We start from the raw sequence: 18,702 nt of genomic DNA, 5'->3' as shown, positions 1-18,702 counted from the left end.
CTCTCTGAACGTCAGGAAACACTTTTTCACTGTGAGGGTGACTGAGCACTGGCACAGGTTCTCCAAGGAGGTTATGGAATCTCCATCCTTGGTGATACTGAAAACCTGTCTGGACATGGTCCTGGTAACTGGTTCTAGGTGGCCCTGCTTGAGCAGAAGGGCCCCTTCTAACCTCAAACATTCTGTGACTTTGTGAAATTTTGTCAATGTCATCCAAATAGTAATACTGTGTTTGCAAACAGCATTCATTCTAGAGTCTGCGAGGTGCTGAAATTCACCTTTTTAGCTTTGCAATGTCCCCTCTGAAACGCCTGATAAATTGCTTTTCAACTGGCATTGTTAGAGAAATTAGAGCAGACTTGTTCTCTCCTTAAAGTACCTGCAAATGAAGCATAAAGATAATTTAACCTGAAATCAGAGCAGATAATATTCGTATGAGCAACTTTACCAATATTAGAATTTCAAATATTATCTCATTGGTTTATACCTATATCAGATCCTAATCCTAGATATTACCTGTAACAAATAAATGTAAATTTTTAAGGTGATCATAGCAATACAAAGTACAAAAAAGTGTTTGGTGATAGCAAATTTTTGTTCAAATGTTTTTTCTTTATATGAAAACAGAGTTGCAACCCTTATATGCCATCTGGGGCCATTCCTAGGATTTGCCTGGTCAAACAACAGAATCCAACTGCCTTCTGAAGGGGCAGAAATTCCTAAACGATCTTGATAGACAAACTTCCAAATGACTTGTTAGAAAAACAACTCAGAGTACAGCATGTAACTGAAAAACAAAATTAGGTGGCTTCAACAGGACTTCGCATCTTCATGAAACTTTAAATTTTCTGGTCTGCTTAAATGCTAATGTGGGCAAGTAATACCAGTAGTACATGCTGGGAGAGGAGCTATTAAAGTCTTTGGCATACTAACAAAGGTCTGCATCTTGCCTTGCATGACAAACTCTAACACTACATCTCTTTTCTCCTTCCCATATTGCAGGTTCTCAATCTGCCACAGATCCACCTGATGTGTTTGGCTTCTTCAGCTACACAAACAGTGTTCATTACCTTACAGACACCCATTCAGCCATAGAGTGATGCATAAGAGGCCTGCTGGCAGTATGGGTTGCAGGCCTGTAGTATGCAGCAATTAAACAAGTCTACTCCTGGACACGGACTTCGACTGCAGCTGTTAGTTGCTAGGCATCACAAAAGCCATGAACAGAAATTCTGCTACAGTACAGGTAAGGTCCATGCCTATATTTAAGCCTCCGAGCCAATTTCTTTGATTTATCTGATAGGCCAAAATTTTACTTGAGTTATAAACCCATTACATTTATTTTTTTATTTACAAGCTCATCAAAGCATGAACTACAGATAACAGAAAGGATGTTTCAGGTCAAAGGAAAGAAGCCTTTTTGTGTGCAGGTGTGCTGCTGAAGTAAGCAACACCCCAATACACAGTATTTCAGTCTCTTCTCGTATAATTTTCCTGTATACTGTTTTATAAGAAACCGTGGCTAGACCTGAACTTACCTAATCATGAGGTGCAATATTATGCTGACTTTGTAGCATGTCTACACCAATTTGGTGGTACGTTCAACCCATTTGCAGTCTATAGGTAGAGTTTAGTTGCTATGTCACTAGAATAAGGTATTACCTAAGCAAAGGTTTCCTATTCTAAGAAAAGTGGTTTCCCATTTCTAAGAAATTCTAAGAAAATTTTGGAAGTTTAGAGATTTCTGAACTGATTTACATGAAGTTGTCAGGTCATTGATAACTCAGCAGCAGCAAGATGCCAGTTTTATATATATATAACATCACAAGATTTTTTTCCCTACATTAAAGCTGTTTAGGGAATTGTGGACTTGTTCTCCAGGGAATGCTTACTGCAACTGTCGCTGTCTGCTACTGAAAGAATAAATTTTCCAGCGTTAGGTAGGAGTTATGAATCTGTTTCGTCCGTAGGTGGCAGAAGTGGGTGCTTTTGAGTAGTGAAGTACAGGTTCTACGATCATCGTATCTTGCATAAGCTCATGGGTTTAAAAAACTGTTATTTCTCTTATAATATGGAGGTTAACAGGCATGTAGTAAATGTCTTGCTATTATACGCTGTAATGTAGTACAAGAAAATATGTGTGTATACCCTCAAGTTCTTTTGGTTCACTGGTTTATGTTGTTAAGACAAAAATTTGAGGGGAAAAATCATAGAATCATAGATATCCTGAGGCAGGGAATGTTAAAAAAAAAAACAACAAAAAACCACACACACACACAAAAAAAAAAACCAACCAAAAAACCTAAAGTGAGGTTTCTGGTTTTAGACAATGTGATATTTGGTGGAGAAGTGAATTTCTACAACTGTAAGAGACACAAAATGCAGTTTGGCATTTCTGAAAATCCCACAAGGTCACTGTTTGCATTTTTTAGCACCTTTGAGTACTGGCATTGGAGTAGTTAATGAAAAAGCAGATGAATCTATTACACTGAGTGGAAGCCATCAGTCAACACATTATTTCAGACCATACATTTTCTTCAGTAACTTCCATAAATACTGATGGCAGAAATATTCATTGACTGCAAAGCTTAAGTAGAAAAAGTAAAACACAGAAGGAGTCTTCAAAAATCCCAAAGTTTTTTAGCTTAGTGTTTCATCCTGTTTATTTCTATGCTAGTCCTAGTGAGTACCTTAGTTTCCAGTGTCTGGAATAAGTCAACTCTTCCAAAGATAAAATATACAATGTCCTGTTAATACTAATTAAAGCAGAGAAAAAAGGTCCTTCCTACCCTGTTTGGAAGCAAATAACAGGATCTGCACTGAATACCATAGGAGTTCTGTCACAATTTAGTGATGTGCTTTCTTTGGTGGCAAGTGTAACTAGAAAACAAATAATTAATCCAGACAGTAATTTAGCTCATGAACTGCCTGGTTTACACTCCAAGAATGTGCTACACAAAGCTTTTTTCTCTCTCTGTGTAACAGGGTTTTTGTAATTTTTTAATAACAACAATGGTCACAGCAGTAAGTTTGTGACTTGTCTGATTTAAGATGCCCTCCTTTAAAGGTGTAGGAACTTAGTGACTATTTGGGCAAATAGCTTGCAAAGCCTATTACAAATTTAAGAAAGCTGAGGTGGAACTATAAGAATTTAAAGTATATACCTAAGTATATAGTGTATTTATTGCTCTGCTGGTAAATTATGTATATTTTTATATTTCAGGCAGAACATATCTCAGATGACCAAAATTCTTCAAACATAAAGGAATGATAGATCAATAGTGACTTTTTGGGATTTGAAAGAGCCCTCTGTTGTAATGGAAGGCAGTTGCTTTTGAAATCTGCCCACATCCATGGAGAGGGGCAGTCTTGGTAAAAGCTGCAAAATGTAGATAGTCTAGTCCACAGTCAGTTAGCCAGTTTTGTCTTGTCTGCAGCTACTCTTGCAGTCTCATCCATCGAGTCAAGTGAGGATTGTGAAGAACCAGTGCCCCAGACCATTACAGCAGATTTTCTTCAAGTAGAACCATCAAGACAGGCATTTAAAGCAGGATGGGCATGATGAATCACTTTTGGTTTTCTTATCAAAAATTACATAGGTTTATGCTGGTATCAGACCTTCAATTTGCTGCAAAAACACACAGTAGCTCAGTCCAACATTGAAAGAAATACTGTCCACAAAAACTATATTCTGACAGAGTGCTTGCATTCATTTGATCATGTATAGGACAAAACAGGTGGTGTAATTGCTGAGCTGCTTATTCTCTGAAGTTATCTTATTGTGGAGCAATATACAAATACATTTTGAATTAGTGCAGTCATGATGCTCACAGCCATTATGAAGAGCTTGTTGGGCATGCATGCAGTGGGCCTGTTAGTTTTGAATCATCACTGAGATGATTCTGCACCAACAGAAAGGCCTCTGCTGCACTTATTCAGAAGGCTGTTATGGATAATACATTGCCTCGCTGATGTCTTAAGTTGTTTTCCCAGTGTGTTGTCTTGCAGGAATGAGCCATGTGCAATAGAACCAGGAATTATGCAGTACTCCTTTAGATTCAGACACTGTTTTTTTAAGTTTTGGAAAATTAATTTGATCTGTTCATTCTGTTCTTCAAGTGATCACATGAAAATAATGGTATTTCAAGCACTGCAAAAACTGCTTAGGTTTAGGATGTTTCTAACCTATAAGGGGGAAACAGGAAGGCAAAGCACTGATACTATTTCCTGTGAAGACACAGGTAGGATTGTATTTTCTGTCCCTGGGAGCTAGAAAAGCTGTAAGTGTCTCTGGCTGAGGGTATTATCCTGTGCAGCACAGTCATAGAGGCTGAATCACAGCACCTGCAGCTCTTTAAACATGCATAAAAATTGTATGTATGTATGTTGACTGCCCATAGCTCAGCTCGAGCAGACTCTTGCGAACTCCTGTGTTTTTACCAGAGGAGAACTATTTTAATCACATGTCCCTGGACACATGCATTTTCTTCATGTATCATTGCACTGAAAAGCTTTTTGTACATATTTTAAAGTGCATTGTACTACAGTTTTTAGTTATAGTCAAAGAGATTTTTTTTTCATAAATCTTTGATACATAAATGTGTGTGCAAATAAATAAATGTATATATATGTATAGAAATACACACATCTACAGTATATGTTCCTATAAATATCAATACATCTAGCAAACTAAGAGTCTAAATTTGAACATGTATACACATGTATAACCATACAGAGGGAAAGTGATACTCTTTGTTTGCTTGTTTTCTTTTATGGATAAAGCGTGAAATTAATTTGTTGTAGGAAATTTTATATTGAACTTAGTACTAAGTATAGAAAGGGACTTCTAAACTAAAGTTTTAGAATAGAATTTTTATAACATAGAAGAATGACTGTTCTTGACAGGTAGCAAATCATTAACTGTGTCATGTGGTTTTCATATAATTTTAGCTTCCGTTTGTGTTATGTCAGTAAGCCCTTTATCTTTTCTTGGAATACAAGTCTTGTAAAGGTATGAATATGAAACCTGCAAATATGCAAATCTATACTTTTTAAAAGTGAAAAATCTCTATCCATGGCCAATATTAAAGTAAGTGTGCATTTTGTGTAGCATTTTTCTACATATTGTGAGAACTGAAGGCCTTGTTAATCACATTTTATTGTTTCTGTTTTTTCACAAAATGATTCTGTAGAAGTATATTATTTTTTAGAATAGCTTTATATTTATGTTGGCTGGCAAACATGTTACTTTTCTTGCTCCTGATCTCGTATATTTAGTAAAACCAGGGACAATAACTGTGACTGATACAAGACATTCTCTCCTGTGGCACTTAATAGTCCCCCACCTGGTACATGAGGCCATGGTGCTCTTTGGAGTGCTATCATGCATAAAATATAGGGGATATTAAGGGCTGAGATCTTCAACAGAGATTTCATGTGCACCTGTGAGCAGGCGTTTGCTCTTGGGCTTGGTATTAAGATACTGAAGTTTGGGAATTCAGATTTGTGAGTCTCTGATAGACTTTTTTTTTTTTTAGGTTACCATAAGCAAAATATAAACCCTATGTTTTACCAGCCATTCCAAGGCTCTTTCAAGACTAGATCCCTTATTCAAGATAATTATGAGACTGTGAGCAAGCTGGCATGCTTTATAATGTATGGCTCCTTATTTATCTCAGCTTACCTGATGGCTTCATATGTGACCAAGACATCCAGACAGGTTTGCAGGTTGCTGGCATAGCAGAAGTTTGGGCAGTATGTGTGTCAGAAGTAGAAATCACCTGGCTCACAGCTACTCCTTATGCTGCTGTTTCAGAGGAATCTGCGCATAGCCTGTAAAACTTCCTTTCTTATTAGGGGTAATATGATAATGGGATAATTCCTCTTTGTGAAGTGATCAGATACAAAAGGATACAGAGGTTGTAAAAAGGGAGAAATCCAGTTACGCTGTTTATTAATTTCAGGTACAAAATTAGAGCCTACTCCTTGCCACTCAAATGCATACATCATTACTCATTACATGTGAACCTTGGTATATTGCCTACTTCATTAATTGCCTAACCAAAGAACATTCTGTTTGGATCCAGTTATTGAATTAACTTTTACAGCTGTTTTTCCTGCAACAGTCAAGTAATGAACCTGTTATATTTTTCTTTTATCTGTCCTAAAAAACATGCATAATGTTCTTGCCGCAAAAAAGGATACAAAAGTGGTACATCAAGCTGCAGAATGACATGATATTCTTACAGAGAGTAAATACAGTTTCCCTTAGAATTTCCTTGAATGCACCCCAGTAATAAACTCTTAAATTGAGTCTTACACAAGTTTTCAGATTATGAAATACTTGTAAACACAAAATTCAGTTTATGCTGGACTTTGCATCAAACTTACGTCCCCAGTGTTGACTGTGAATTGGATATAAATTGATGAAATTATTTGAAAGAGATTAATGGCATTTTGTTGCTGAGGCTAGGAAAGAACAGTAAAAGTATTCCAGCTATCCCAGCTATTAGATCGCCTGATCTTTCTGACCTTTTCTGGGCTAGGATATGAAACCTAAGGAGGAGACAGAACAAGAGGCTAGAAATATCTAGGGCCTAGATTTAAAAAAAAAATAAATGTTCAGACACTGAGTACCTTTTAAGGTTGTTATGTTCCTACTTGTTTTCCTTTGGAAATTAAAAGCTTAAGATCTCTTTTTTAGTACCTGGGTCACAGCACAGACTAGCCCAGTCAACACAAGCAATGAATAATCATTACCTTTTTTCATGGGATATTAACCAATTGTCTCATCTCATTCTTCTGTGGCAGTGTGCCTGAATTTGCAGAAATCTAAAGTCTGCCTCCACATGCCCTTCCCCTGCCCTGAGTTCCCTGGTGCAGCTGTTCCCATGTATTGTCTGCTGCTGTTTGGCACTGGTACAAGCCCAAACCCTGTGCTTTGGCATGTCCTGGATCCCATCCTTTGGGATTGTTGCCAGCATCTTTTTCCTAAGCTTTGCAAATGAAATAAGGGACTTTCTCATTTTAATGCTTATAGCTTTGCAGAGGTGGAAATGAATGAAACAGAGGATGGACTTCGTTACAGCTTTTGTTTCACCTGCCAAACACCATGGCTCTACAGAGGAAAGATGTGTAAGGTCCAAGAACCCTTGCAATACTGGGCAATATAAAGGTAGTTCTAACTGTGAATTGATTGTGTTTGTAGTGGGCTATGTGGTTAGGTCATTTCTGTCTAGCTACTACTCAGGTTGGGAGACATTTCCCAAAGAAGTGTAGACTGGTGCAGGTCTGGCTCTTTGCAAGCCTCTTTAACAGGAGAGCTGCAATCCTATTCAGAACTTTTGTGCTGCATATGGAAATAAAAAAGCAGAAATGATGAAACCACTAGACGGATGCACACAAATGCAGTAACGGGGTTGGAAATTACATAATGAAGTGTATGTTGACACAGTTGTGTATACTCAAGACATCAGTTTTCTCAGTGTTTTGTGCTGTGCACACTAAGGGAGAAGATCTCAGAAGTTAAGAAAGTTCTGGGAAGGAATCAATCTTTTTTTTTCCATAAACTGGCTTTAAAAACTAGTAGAAGTAAGCTTGTTTCTTAGTGTTTTGCAACTGTTAGGAATTATCTCAACAGCTGCTTCGTAAGTGGAGAGTCACTGTGGTTGAGAGAGTGGGTGACCTCAGCAAGTTCAGAGGTGCAGCTTCTCTTGTTCACTAATATCTTGGTACATTCTGCATTTTGTACTTTATTTAAATGTATGTGAGAATTGCTCTGTGATACATTAAAAGAAAATATTATAACTGCTGATCTTCCTTTTTATTTCTTCTTTTTAGGAACCAGTAATGAAGAATGACTACGTCAACTAAAAAGATAATTTACATGTAGCTTTTCCAGAATAGACCTGCCTCAGTGAAGTTAATTTAATATTGAAATCAAGAATACAGAAAAATGCAAGTCCCTTTGGCATAATAAAATGCATAACCCAATTTTCCTGTGTAGAAAGCACTATGAGCAGGTGGTATCAGGAAAAAGACTCTGTTGTAGGGAAGCATTTAGGTTAATTCTGACTGTCCTTTACATGATAACAAAGTAACAGTCTAATGCATGATGAAATTTACTAAGCAGAATTTTATTTTTTTACTTGGTGGAATTATAATTTATGTAGTTGATGTTGGAGTGGACTTCTGGGTAGCTAGTAAATATTTCTGTCAAGGACAATATTCTTGGAGTATATTGATACTGTGTTTTAGAGGTCTTTCATTATTAATAACTCAGATATTCAGTTATGAGTGGTTTAAAAATGACTGGGAATGTACTGATACTGGGAAGCTGAAATGGATTTTCCTAGTTCATCTCTTCCAGTGTGGAATTTTTATAAGGTAAGCAGATTTAAAAATCTATTTTAAAGTGAGTAATCGTGTTGCTTTAAGACAGTTTATTAAGAAATGCTTGATATGGCTTTAGGGACATAACAATTATTGCTCCATGTAAGAAAATGGATTTTTGTCTGCTATGACAGGGGTAAATTATGTCAGATTTTGAGGGAAATGTTGATCTTCTTTCATTTTACCTTTAATTAATAATTTTTATAATTCACAGCCTAACTCTCTTTGATTCATCAGCCTTTTGACACAGCATACTTAATAAAAATGCCTACTTTACAGAGTAACACTTGTAACCGATAAATATAGTTTTAAAAGTTATGTTAAGAAGGGGATTCATTTGATTACACTAAGCAGGTGAGATAGCTGAGGTAAGAGATAATTTTTGAACCTGAGAGTCTAACCATATGTAGAAACCCCACCAACATTCAGGAGAGAAATGAATAGTTGAATAGTTAGTAAGAATACTTGCAGCAGTATTTTCCACAGGAACTGTGTTGATTATGACAGGAACCTTTGTTTGCTGAAAGGCACATGTCCAGGAATAGTTTAAGATACCATATGCTTAACATTCTGTGGTGGCTTTGCTATAAAATTATCATTATAGAGAAAATCTTAAAACAGGTGAAAAGTCCTGAATTTTTGGGTATGCAGCATGCAAGAAACATGAGTGAATCTAGACTTATCAAAGGCACTTACTAAAATATTTAATACTTACTTACCTCCTTTAACTTGCTATACAATTCTATGGGTAGTGATGAAAGATGTGTTTATGCCAGTGTAAAAATTTCCCTCACACATGTTTTATGCACTTGGTGTTATGATAGATTAAGAAAAATGATAGAGCTTTTAGGTGTCACAATTAACTTTTGATATTCTTTTTCCTTTTACCTGTCAGTTTTACTTTCCTGCTCCTTCTCCTCTTACAATCATGACGTTTTAGATTTCACAGAGGAGTTTTTGCTGAGACAGGTTTGATTTTTCTGCTGCCAGGTATTAGAAAAAATTAGAAAGACTACATTTTGAAGAGAAAGAAGATCCTTCTTCAGTTTCTCTGGATGGTTTCTTATTCACTAACCAGATCCATGGACATGGGTTGGTTTCTGTGAGATAAACAAAGACCTGGCCACAGGGACTCTCCCAGGTTCCACCTTTGAGAGGGGATGTCTTGGGGTCCACTGTGGTACACTTCTTTTTGTCAGTCCCCAAAGCTTTTCATCTTCAGTTATGGCTGGGTGTGCCGTTCTTGTACTTGCGACTTAGAAACCTGGCTCTCTGAGTTTGTTTCTTCCAAAAGAAATTACAGCGGTTACTGCTTTTTCTGATAACTGATGATAAATGTTAAACCAGTATGTGTGGTGTAGAAGAGCAGGAACTGCTCTTTCAGTGTCTGGCCAAAACTCCCCTTCGCCTTTCTCTTCCGTGACCTCATCCTCTGTAATCTGTTCAGGATGATAATTCTGGTTTCACCTTTGACTTCGTTTTACCCTCCCAGGTTGCCCGTAAAATTTCCTGCTGTTAAGTGCCTATCTCCAAGACAATTTTCTATTTCACCTTTCAACAAAGACTTTCAGAATTCAGATCCAAGCTCTGATTGTCTATAACTCTAGACACCGTAATCTTGACTCAGTGCTTGTATCTATTAAAAATGCTGCCTTTATGGAAAAATCTTAATGATTTAGCTTAACTCTAAAGTAGTACCCTAAAGTAATAAACTGTTGGATTTACCTGAACTCATACCCTTTCAAATTATTACCTCTTACCATGAATTTCTATGCTTTTTGAAGTTTCCTTCCCAGAATTAGCCCCATCTTCTCTGAGTGGCTTATTATCTAGTACACATAATTTTGACCTTTGCACCAAACAGTGTTGTCCACTTGTTCTTTATTGCACAGATATTTTCTCCTGTGCTGCCACTTATGCTTGGAAAATGTTCAAGTTGATACGTATAAATTACAAAGTTCTTTCAGCCACTCCTCAAAATTCAGCAGTGTGATAGTGCATATTGTAAAGTATAAATTGATAGTAGCAGGCTGCCAACTGTTCTTGTACCTTTGTGATCAACTATTACATACTTTCTGTTATATGTGTTTTCTTAGGCGTATCCATGTACAACCCCCTTCTGTTCTCCCTCTTCGTCATCTTTTTTATTTATCCAGTTAATTTAGACAATGAGTCTCTCAGGTTTATCTCTACAGCCAATGGCTAAAAATAGATTTAGTTAGGAGTCAGGTCATGCTTGTTAAGGTGAGCTTCTCCAGAAGGTCATCTGGGACAGGAGCCTTTATTCTCCTTTCACTACAGAGGAAAATAGGGACCTACCCAGTAATTATGATTTGTCCAGTGAACTGAGGATTCCTGAATCATGAGATGTGAATGCATCTTACCAAATTATCTTCCTTCATTTCTGTCTTTCTTTCTTACCTTCTTCCCTCCCTTGTATACCTTTTACACCTCTTTCTCCGTTTTGAATCAGGGAGCTCAACTATGTTACATCTGTACAGTGCACAGCACAACGGGAATCAATCTGGTTGTGTTGTCACACCGCCAATGCTAAATCATAAATAAATCCTATATGTGTATACAGTTATGTACATATATGTATTAACAATAGAGAAAAAATTGAATTAAAATTATTTCATCTCTAATAAGGCTTTAATTTCTTTTAATTGAAAGAATGTAGACCTTTATGGCCATATGCAATATTATTCCCTGCAAGGAGACGAGATTAAGTTGGTGAAGCATATATTAGCTATGCTGATTGAAATGATTTTCAGCCTGATACATTTAAATGGGCCACACAGATGTTGGTATCATTGAAAACAGACTGTGACATAACAGTCAACATAAAGACAGTAACACAGTCAGTGTATGTGGAAAAAGGGGACATTTTGCTGGGGCTCAGTATCAATTCTGGAGTACACTAATGTGTAGCAGTTTGCAGTATCATTCAAGGACATAGAGGGTGGAAAACTTGAGCCTGACCTACCCTTTAGTGTGGACTGAAATAGTGAAAAATGCTATAGCATACCATCTTATAATAATATAAGCCTATTATACCATACTGAGAAGGAGTATGCTTCTGAAAACTGACGAGTGATGCACAGCTGTGCATCCAGCTGAAATACTGCTTTTACAACACCTCTGGTTCTTGACTTGCGTACCATCTGCCTTCTTAGCTATGAGCTCTGCAGCTTGAAATTTGTGCAGCTGGTTTCCAATTCTTGCTGCTTGGACAAACACAGGTTCTGGTGGATGAGTCCACGGACAAGTAATAGATTGGTCCACCCCATTGTTTTTTCTTGAAAACACTGCAAACTCTTTAGATGTTTACATCTTGGATACAAGAGCCAGATGTTTTAGAATACTAGTTTTTGCATAAACGGAAAAAGCTATAGATGCCTTGCCAGACAGTTTGGTTCTTTGCTTATGAGCAATTATTCAGAGAACAGTAAGATAAATACACAAAAACGTAAAAGTAGAAAACGGTGTCCTTTGGGAATGATAGATCTAAAGCCAGCTCACAGTATGGCCTGAATGGCAGGGCTGCAGTCTGTAAGTCTCTGCAAGGGGAAGGTCAAAGGATCTTCCTGTAAAGCTTCTCAGTAGTAACGTAGCTGCCCCACACCTGTTACTTATGCTTCCAGACAGCAATTCTCACTTGTATGGTCAATGTGCTTTAACATACCAAGAAATAAGTCATGATTTCTTTAGCGTGCACTTAACCCACGACCTGCAAATCCTGGCTGTCTTGCTTATAGCTATGGAAGAACCACCGACACTTTCTCCTATGTGGTTATAGGATTTGGGCTTTAAAGGTGGTGAAGGTGTTAAACTTTTAACATCTGGAGGAGCCAGGAATTCTTCCTAGCTCTGTTTGTAAGCAGAAGGGGACTATGCTCCAATGTCATACTGGTACCGGGTGAATTCTGTAAGATCCAGGTGTCTAATGATCTGTTGTTCCCAGTTTTCTGTGTAAGCGAAATGCAACTGCATGTGTTTCATGGGGTCTGTAGTGTATATGATCCTATGGACAATCAAGGAATTGGCAACCTGTGGCACTTCAGCATGAATCTTGAAATCATCTTAGGTGCAGCCTTCAGGAATGGAAGTAGGAGACAAGCTAAGGCATAGGACCTTGCCTTTCCCAGGCAGGCTTAGAATCATAGAATCATAGAATAGTTAGGGTTGGAAAGGACCTTAAGATCATCTAGTTCCATCCCCCCTGCCATGAGCAGGGACACCTCACACTAAACCATGTCACCCAAGGCTCTGTCCAACTTGGCCCTTGAACATCACCAGGGATGGAGCATTCACAACTTCCCTGGGCAACCCACTCCAGTGTCTCACCACCCTAACAGTAAAGAATTTCTTCCTTATATCCAATCTAAACTTTCCCTGTTTAAGTTTTAACCCATTACCCCTTGTCCTATCTCTGGAGTCCCTAATGAAGAGTCCATCCCCAACATCCCTATAGGCCTCCTTCAGATACTGGAAGGCTGCCATGAGGTCTCCACACAGACTTCTCTTCTCCAAGCTGAACAGCCCCAACTTTCTCAGCCTGTCTTCATAGAGGAGGTGCTCCAGTCCCCTGATCATCCTCGTGGCCCTCCTCTGGACTTGTTCCAACAGTTCCATGTCCTTTTTATGTTGAGGACACCAGAACTGCACACAATACTCCAAGTGAGATCTCACGAGAGCAGAGTAGAGGGGCAGGGTCACCTCCTTCGACCTGCTGGTCACACTCCTTTTTAATGCAGCCCAGGGTACTGTTGGCTTTCGGGGGTGTGAGCACACACTGTTGGCTCATGTTCATTTTCTCATCTACCAATACCCCCAGGTCCTTCTGAGTTACCAGCTAGGCTTAAACCATGACACAAGGCTTAAAAGTGATTTCTGAAGGCTGTTATGATCAAAATCCTGTTTATGGGCAATTTTCCCAATTAACCTATCACAGTAAAGGGCATTGCCTACCTCCCTTGGCTTCCAAAGCAGTAGTTCAGTGTCACATCATCACCAGGGCTGTGTGTCTCTGTACGTGTTCATTAACACACATTGTCCAGAGAAGCTGTGGCTTCTCTGTGTGCTTGCAATGTTCAAGGCCAGATTGGATAGGGCTTTGAGCAACCTGGTCTAGTGGAAGTTGTCCCTGCCCATGGCAGGAGGTTGGAACCAGATGGTCTTTAAGGTTCCTTCCAACCCAAAACATTCTATGATTAGGGACAGCAGAAGTACTATTATTTCCAGCAGCTGCAGATCTCATCCTACATCAGGTTGTAGCCACCATCCTGTTTTGCTAAACACATCTGTACTGATTATCATATACAATAGCTGGTTGCTCTCTTAGTTATCAAAATGATTTCTGATTAAAACTTAAGCATTTTCTCCCCTCTAAGGTGCTATACCCACCTCCAGGCCTGAAACAAGGGTCTTGAAAATGAGAATAAGAGCTAGCTTTTATTTATCCCTAAGCACAGCATTAGAGCTATCCTGAACAGAAAATATTCTTTACCACACAGAATATATACCAGTTGTGACAAATTCCATGTATCTTTGAATTTACTGCTCTTTGAGAGGAAATGTTCATTTAAGCTTAATTGAAAATAAACCAGAACTGTTCTAAAAGTCATTCAGATACACTTATTTGTCAAGCTAAATGGCTTCTTCATGTAAAACCACTCAGATTATTAACAGAATCTGTCAACCCAGGAACCCATGTGTCTTGAAAATAATGTTCTGAATTTATAGTCTTCCTGAGTATTTAGAAAATGATAGTGTAGTGATTGTTTTAGCCTGTTGCATGTTTGCAATTCATCAGATATTATCCTTGGGGCTTATGGATCTATATTATATAGATATGGATGTTCACAACTGGATATTCACTATTACTCCTAAAAGGATACAAAAAAATTGAACAAGTATCTCAAAAAGAGACTGAGGAGAGATGCTAGGGGAATTTTCAGAAATGCAGTACTTCTAAAGAAATAAGAATGTAACAAAATAAAGCTTGAAATACTTATTCAGGCAAGTGTCATTTGTCTTTAGTAGTTTTTACATTGCACTGGTATTGCTAGGCTTAAATTATTATCTGATATCACTGATACTAAATAGATATCAAACAAAATTTTATCTTAGCAGAAGGTGCTGTATTACATTGAAAGATAAAATGTGAATGGAGAATGACATTGGAAAAAACTTTGTTAGGCTATATCGTTTTATTGAGTTGTACTTCTAAAAGCCACTGTCTAATCAAGTCTCCTTTTTTATAGGTATTGGTTTGCTTTGAAATATGGCTACCAAGCTGCATTTAAACAAAAAAACAGTGGAGATGCACCAGAAACAGACTCTCCCAACTTCCTTCAAAAGCAAGCCATTGACGTAGTGACTGATATTAACATGCTCAGGGTATTCAAGACTTTTCTTGAGACCACACCACAACTTTGTGTCCAGATTTATATCCTCATGGAATATGGCAAAAGTAATTTCTCTCAATGTGAGTCTTTCTCCTTAATTTGCAAGTTGAGTTTCTTACCTAAAAAGATAACTCGTGATTAGATAACATTTTAAACATGCCTTGGAAAAGATACACTGTGCTGTATGATTACTCTGCATTTAGTTAGAACTTCTGACTAATAGATGGTCCATTCTGCTCAATCCATGAGAAGAAAGATTTCACTATAACAAGTCACAGTATCTAATATAAACATGATACATCACTTCAAAGTAATACAATTAGTATATAATTTGCAGAACAGCTTGTTTTGTGTGCTTTTATTTACAGTTTCTTTTAAAACTGCGAAATGAGCATCTGGGAATCAGTAATGTATTTAGAGTACCCCTGTGTTTTGTCACTACCATCATTTGTGTTACAGATGAGGAGCAGAGTCAGAAAAGACTATGTCAGCATTGCAGAGTGCAATATGATGAAGAGAACCATATGATGATATGGTCCAACTCTCAGAAGCAAGACAGCAACTATACCATTTCCAGCTCTAAAACTAGCAGAATTATTGGCAAGACATTGACTTTAAATATGACCATGTGAAGGGTCAAGTCTTGCTTATAGATTTCCTCATTATAGACAACCCAGAGCTAGTATCAGCTGCTGAAAATTTTTTATGGGCTATTTGCTATACTTTGTGAATTTCTAAGTCACCTGTGAATGGAGATGGCAAATACAGCACACAATTTAGGCAATTAATTAATGTCCAGAAGCATACCAAGCAGTATTAGGTGCCTAGATTTAGGTGACTAAACTGAGCCTTAAAATGAAGGTGACTTGCTCAGGAGCATGGAGGAAATATGAAATTGATATAAAGAAAGTGTTAACAAAACATGAACTTATCCAAAAGTTCATTCAGAAATTATAACATAAAATAAACATCTTTTTGTTTGGTCTAACATTTTTTCTTTTGTTTTGTATAGATGTTGCCATTATTATGTCCTTTTGTGGTATCTCCTTTTCAGTGGTTGATTATCAGATTTCATTACGAAAATCTCTGCCTGATAAAGATGAATTTCCTGTGCTTTCCAAGGTAGTGTATCTCTTCTACAAACTGCTTACCATCACTTCTTGGGTACTCAGTATTACACTGGTCATGCTACTAAGTGTTAGAAGTTCTGTAATTCTGCTGATACTTCTTTGGATCTGTGGCTTCACCTGGACTGTGAAACAACATACGACATTTTGTAAATCTAAGAAGATGGAATATCTGTACAGAACTGTTGTTGGAATCATTCTAATTTTTACCTTTTTTAACATAAAGGGGAGAAAAACAAAAGTTTGCATTTCTATTTATTATGCTACTCACACTGTTGTAACTCTAGGTATTCTGTTTGTATACCTGTTCTGGAAACCTTCAATTATTATGGAAATAAGTTTTATAATTGTGAGCATCCTAACTATTCTTAGTCTGGTGTTAGGTATTACTTTTCTTGTTGTTTATTATAGGTGTTTTCATCCCACTTCTTATCGCAGACCACAGGCATGTTCAGATGACATTGATGGAGATGCCAGACACAAAGATAGAGTGAAAATCTGTAGATTTCAAAATTTCATGATGCAGTGAACAATGTAGTTTTTTTTTTTAATTGTGTGGACTCCAAAGCAAATGCTTTCTGGACAGCCTGTTCCTCTGTCATTTTTTTCTCATGCATTGTGGTTGAGTAGTGCATAATGGATCAGAGTTACTTGCTCTGAATAACTATTGTTTTCAGTGATGCTGTACAAAGCCTTTCTAACATGAATATTTCTCTATGTTCTGGTCAAAGTAACTTCTGAAAAAAAAGTAATTTAATCCAGCTAACACAATTCACTGTTTCCATTTTTAGCAATGCGAATAAAACATAGGGAATGCTAAAAGTTAATCAAATGAAAGCTAGCATTAAAACAATATTCTGTTAATTTATGTTGACTCTATTAAAAACAAAGCTTGCTTTTCTGTTCTTGCTGGAAGGAAAGGAGTGCATTTGAAATAATAGAGGGTGGTGATCAGTTATCTGCTTCTCCCCATTAGCGTAAAAGCTGCAGTTCTTTAGATGAGGAGAGTTACAAATTGTATGGCCTTCTTTCTGAATATTGCCTGAAGAAGAATAGCTTTGATTTATGGCTCAATCACTGTCTTGCCACAAGAAAATTTGGGGAGCTATTTTCAAGTATTTTAACTTCTAGGTGTTTTAATGACCCCTTTATTGGTTTTGTTCTGATAATCTCTCTCACAACCTTCTGTGTTTAGGGGTGATGCCAGTTTGTTCCTCTGGATTATAATAGCAGCCTGAGTGATTTATGGATGGCAACATGAGTCTTGCATATAAAAGAACTATCTTCCCTGAAGCTTTCCTCTCTTTTGAGCTCTAAGATATAATACTTCAAATGCTGGTTTCTGTTGAAAAAGGAGGCTATGCAAGGTATGCAGTGGTGCAGTTTCTTTTGTCACTGTAGAAAAGAGAAGCAACTGTCCTGATGCACTGCACTCACAGGGTTTGGGAACGATAGAATAATCAGCTTGTCCCTCAAGGTTTTTTGGCAGATGGCAGAGTGAAATTGGACAATATTTCAGTCCCGTGTTCAAATGCCAAGTCAATAACAGTGGGAATAAGGTAGATAGCCAAGCTTCTTCAGAAATAAAATCTAAGGCTAAGTTTTTCAGAACTGCTGCATTTGAAATCTGAACTATGAAAACTGGGGCTCTTTTTCTCCCCCCTAATCCCTTCCAGTAATTCACATGTCCATTTAGAGTAGCCACAGGCAAAGGGAGGAAACAAGGCTTGAGAAGAGAGACTAGAGATAAGAAAAACTGATAAACTTTGCCACAAACCAAATCTGTTAGCATTATTGATTGACAACAAACTTCCATGAAACTTTGAGGAAGGGCTGATGCTTTGGTTGATAACTAGGGTGTTGAAGAGCTGTGTCTTGAGTCTTTTTGTCAAGGTGATGGACTGCAGACTGCCTTTTTCTTGTTACCCTTCCAGCATTAGCACAGCTTGGGGAAGTTTCTAAAAGTGTCTCTTTCCTGTTCCATTTCCATAGTTCTCTTTACCAGGCCAACCACTTACATCTCCCTAATCCTACTACAGCAAATTCATTTCTTGGGCTGAGTGGTCTGCCTTTTTGAGGATATGGATGAGAAAGAAGCATAGTAGAAAGAGGTTACTTCTAAAATCCCTCATTTCTATTTAAGGGGAACTAGAAAATGGGTCCAGAAGTTAAGAGCTAAAAAAGCACAATTCATTATTTTTTTTTTTTCTAAAATGAATATATAAACCAGTATTTTCACTCCTCTACTCTGGGAAAGAGATTTCTAGGTTTGTTTGCCCTGAAATGACTGCTTAAGTAAGAGGAAAAGCCCATGGCTCCATCCTGCTTCATGCACTGTGAGTGCCCTGAATTGTCTCCATCTACAGAGTATTTATTGCTGGTGATGGTGCCCTTGGTAGCAAAGTGCATGCCTGCTTTTAGGCTGAATGAACTCTTATTTTGCTATGAAAAAATAGGATGCTAAATAGTTCTACATTGTTTCCCGCACTTATTGTTTGTCTACCTGAAATCCTGAGAAAGAATGAGGGCAAGGTACAATGGAATAGGGAGAATATTATGTCTATCTTGCAGAAAATGACAAAAATTTGTCTGTTACTTGGAAGAAGACTTCAACTTCAACTTCGTACATTATCTGAGAAGCAGATCTCTGGGGAAATATGAACTTCTGAGAAGTACTAATGTGGGAGCTTCGACCCTGGGGCCTCCAGGTTGCCTGTGTGCTGCCAGATGCCAGGAATTTGGAGCCTGATTTGCTCTGGAGGAAGGTTACTTCA

The 18,702-nt window shown here is 37.7% G+C and overlaps 1 protein-coding gene and 1 long non-coding RNA gene across 2 annotated transcripts; both read left to right on the top strand.

The window, feature by feature from the left end:
- The first annotated feature begins 1,072 nt into the window (after window positions 1–1,072).
- Window positions 1,073–3,515, top strand: LOC134171206 (uncharacterized). Its single transcript, XR_009967541.1, has 3 exons — window positions 1,073–1,246; window positions 1,358–1,430; window positions 3,224–3,515. It is a non-coding gene; the product is annotated as an uncharacterized LOC134171206 (long non-coding RNA).
- Window positions 3,516–4,671: 1,156 nt separating this feature from the next.
- On the top strand, window positions 4,672–18,123 carry XKR9 (XK related 9). Its single transcript, XM_062633202.1, has 4 exons — window positions 4,672–5,089; window positions 7,840–8,385; window positions 14,658–14,881; window positions 15,814–18,123. Exons 2-4 carry the CDS (start codon window positions 8,111–8,113, stop codon window positions 16,455–16,457), a joined length of 1,143 nt encoding a protein of 380 aa, XP_062489186.1. The 5' UTR covers window positions 4,672–5,089; window positions 7,840–8,110; the 3' UTR covers window positions 16,458–18,123.
- The last annotated feature ends 579 nt before the right edge of the window (window positions 18,124–18,702 follow it).

The sequence above is a fragment of the Pezoporus occidentalis genome, unplaced genomic scaffold, assembly GCF_034315485.1.
Source record: "Pezoporus occidentalis ecotype Australia unplaced genomic scaffold, CSIRO_AGI_Poc_V1 ctg4, whole genome shotgun sequence".
NCBI lineage: Eukaryota > Metazoa > Chordata > Aves > Psittaciformes > Psittacidae > Pezoporus > Pezoporus occidentalis.
The sequence above is the reverse complement of the archived record's forward strand: the minus strand, read 5'-3'. Positions and strand labels throughout refer to the sequence as shown.

Coding starts and splice junctions, on each gene's coding strand:
- XKR9 (XM_062633202.1), top strand. CDS start 8,111: ATGATGAAATTTACTAAGCAGAATTTTATTTTTTTACTTGGTGGAATT. Junction 8,386..14,657: donor CAGTGTGGAATTTTTATAAG/GTAAGCAGATTT, acceptor CCTTTTTTATAG/GTATTGGTTTGCTTTGAAAT. Junction 14,882..15,813: donor CAAAAGTAATTTCTCTCAAT/GTGAGTCTTTCT, acceptor TGTTTTGTATAG/ATGTTGCCATTATTATGTCC.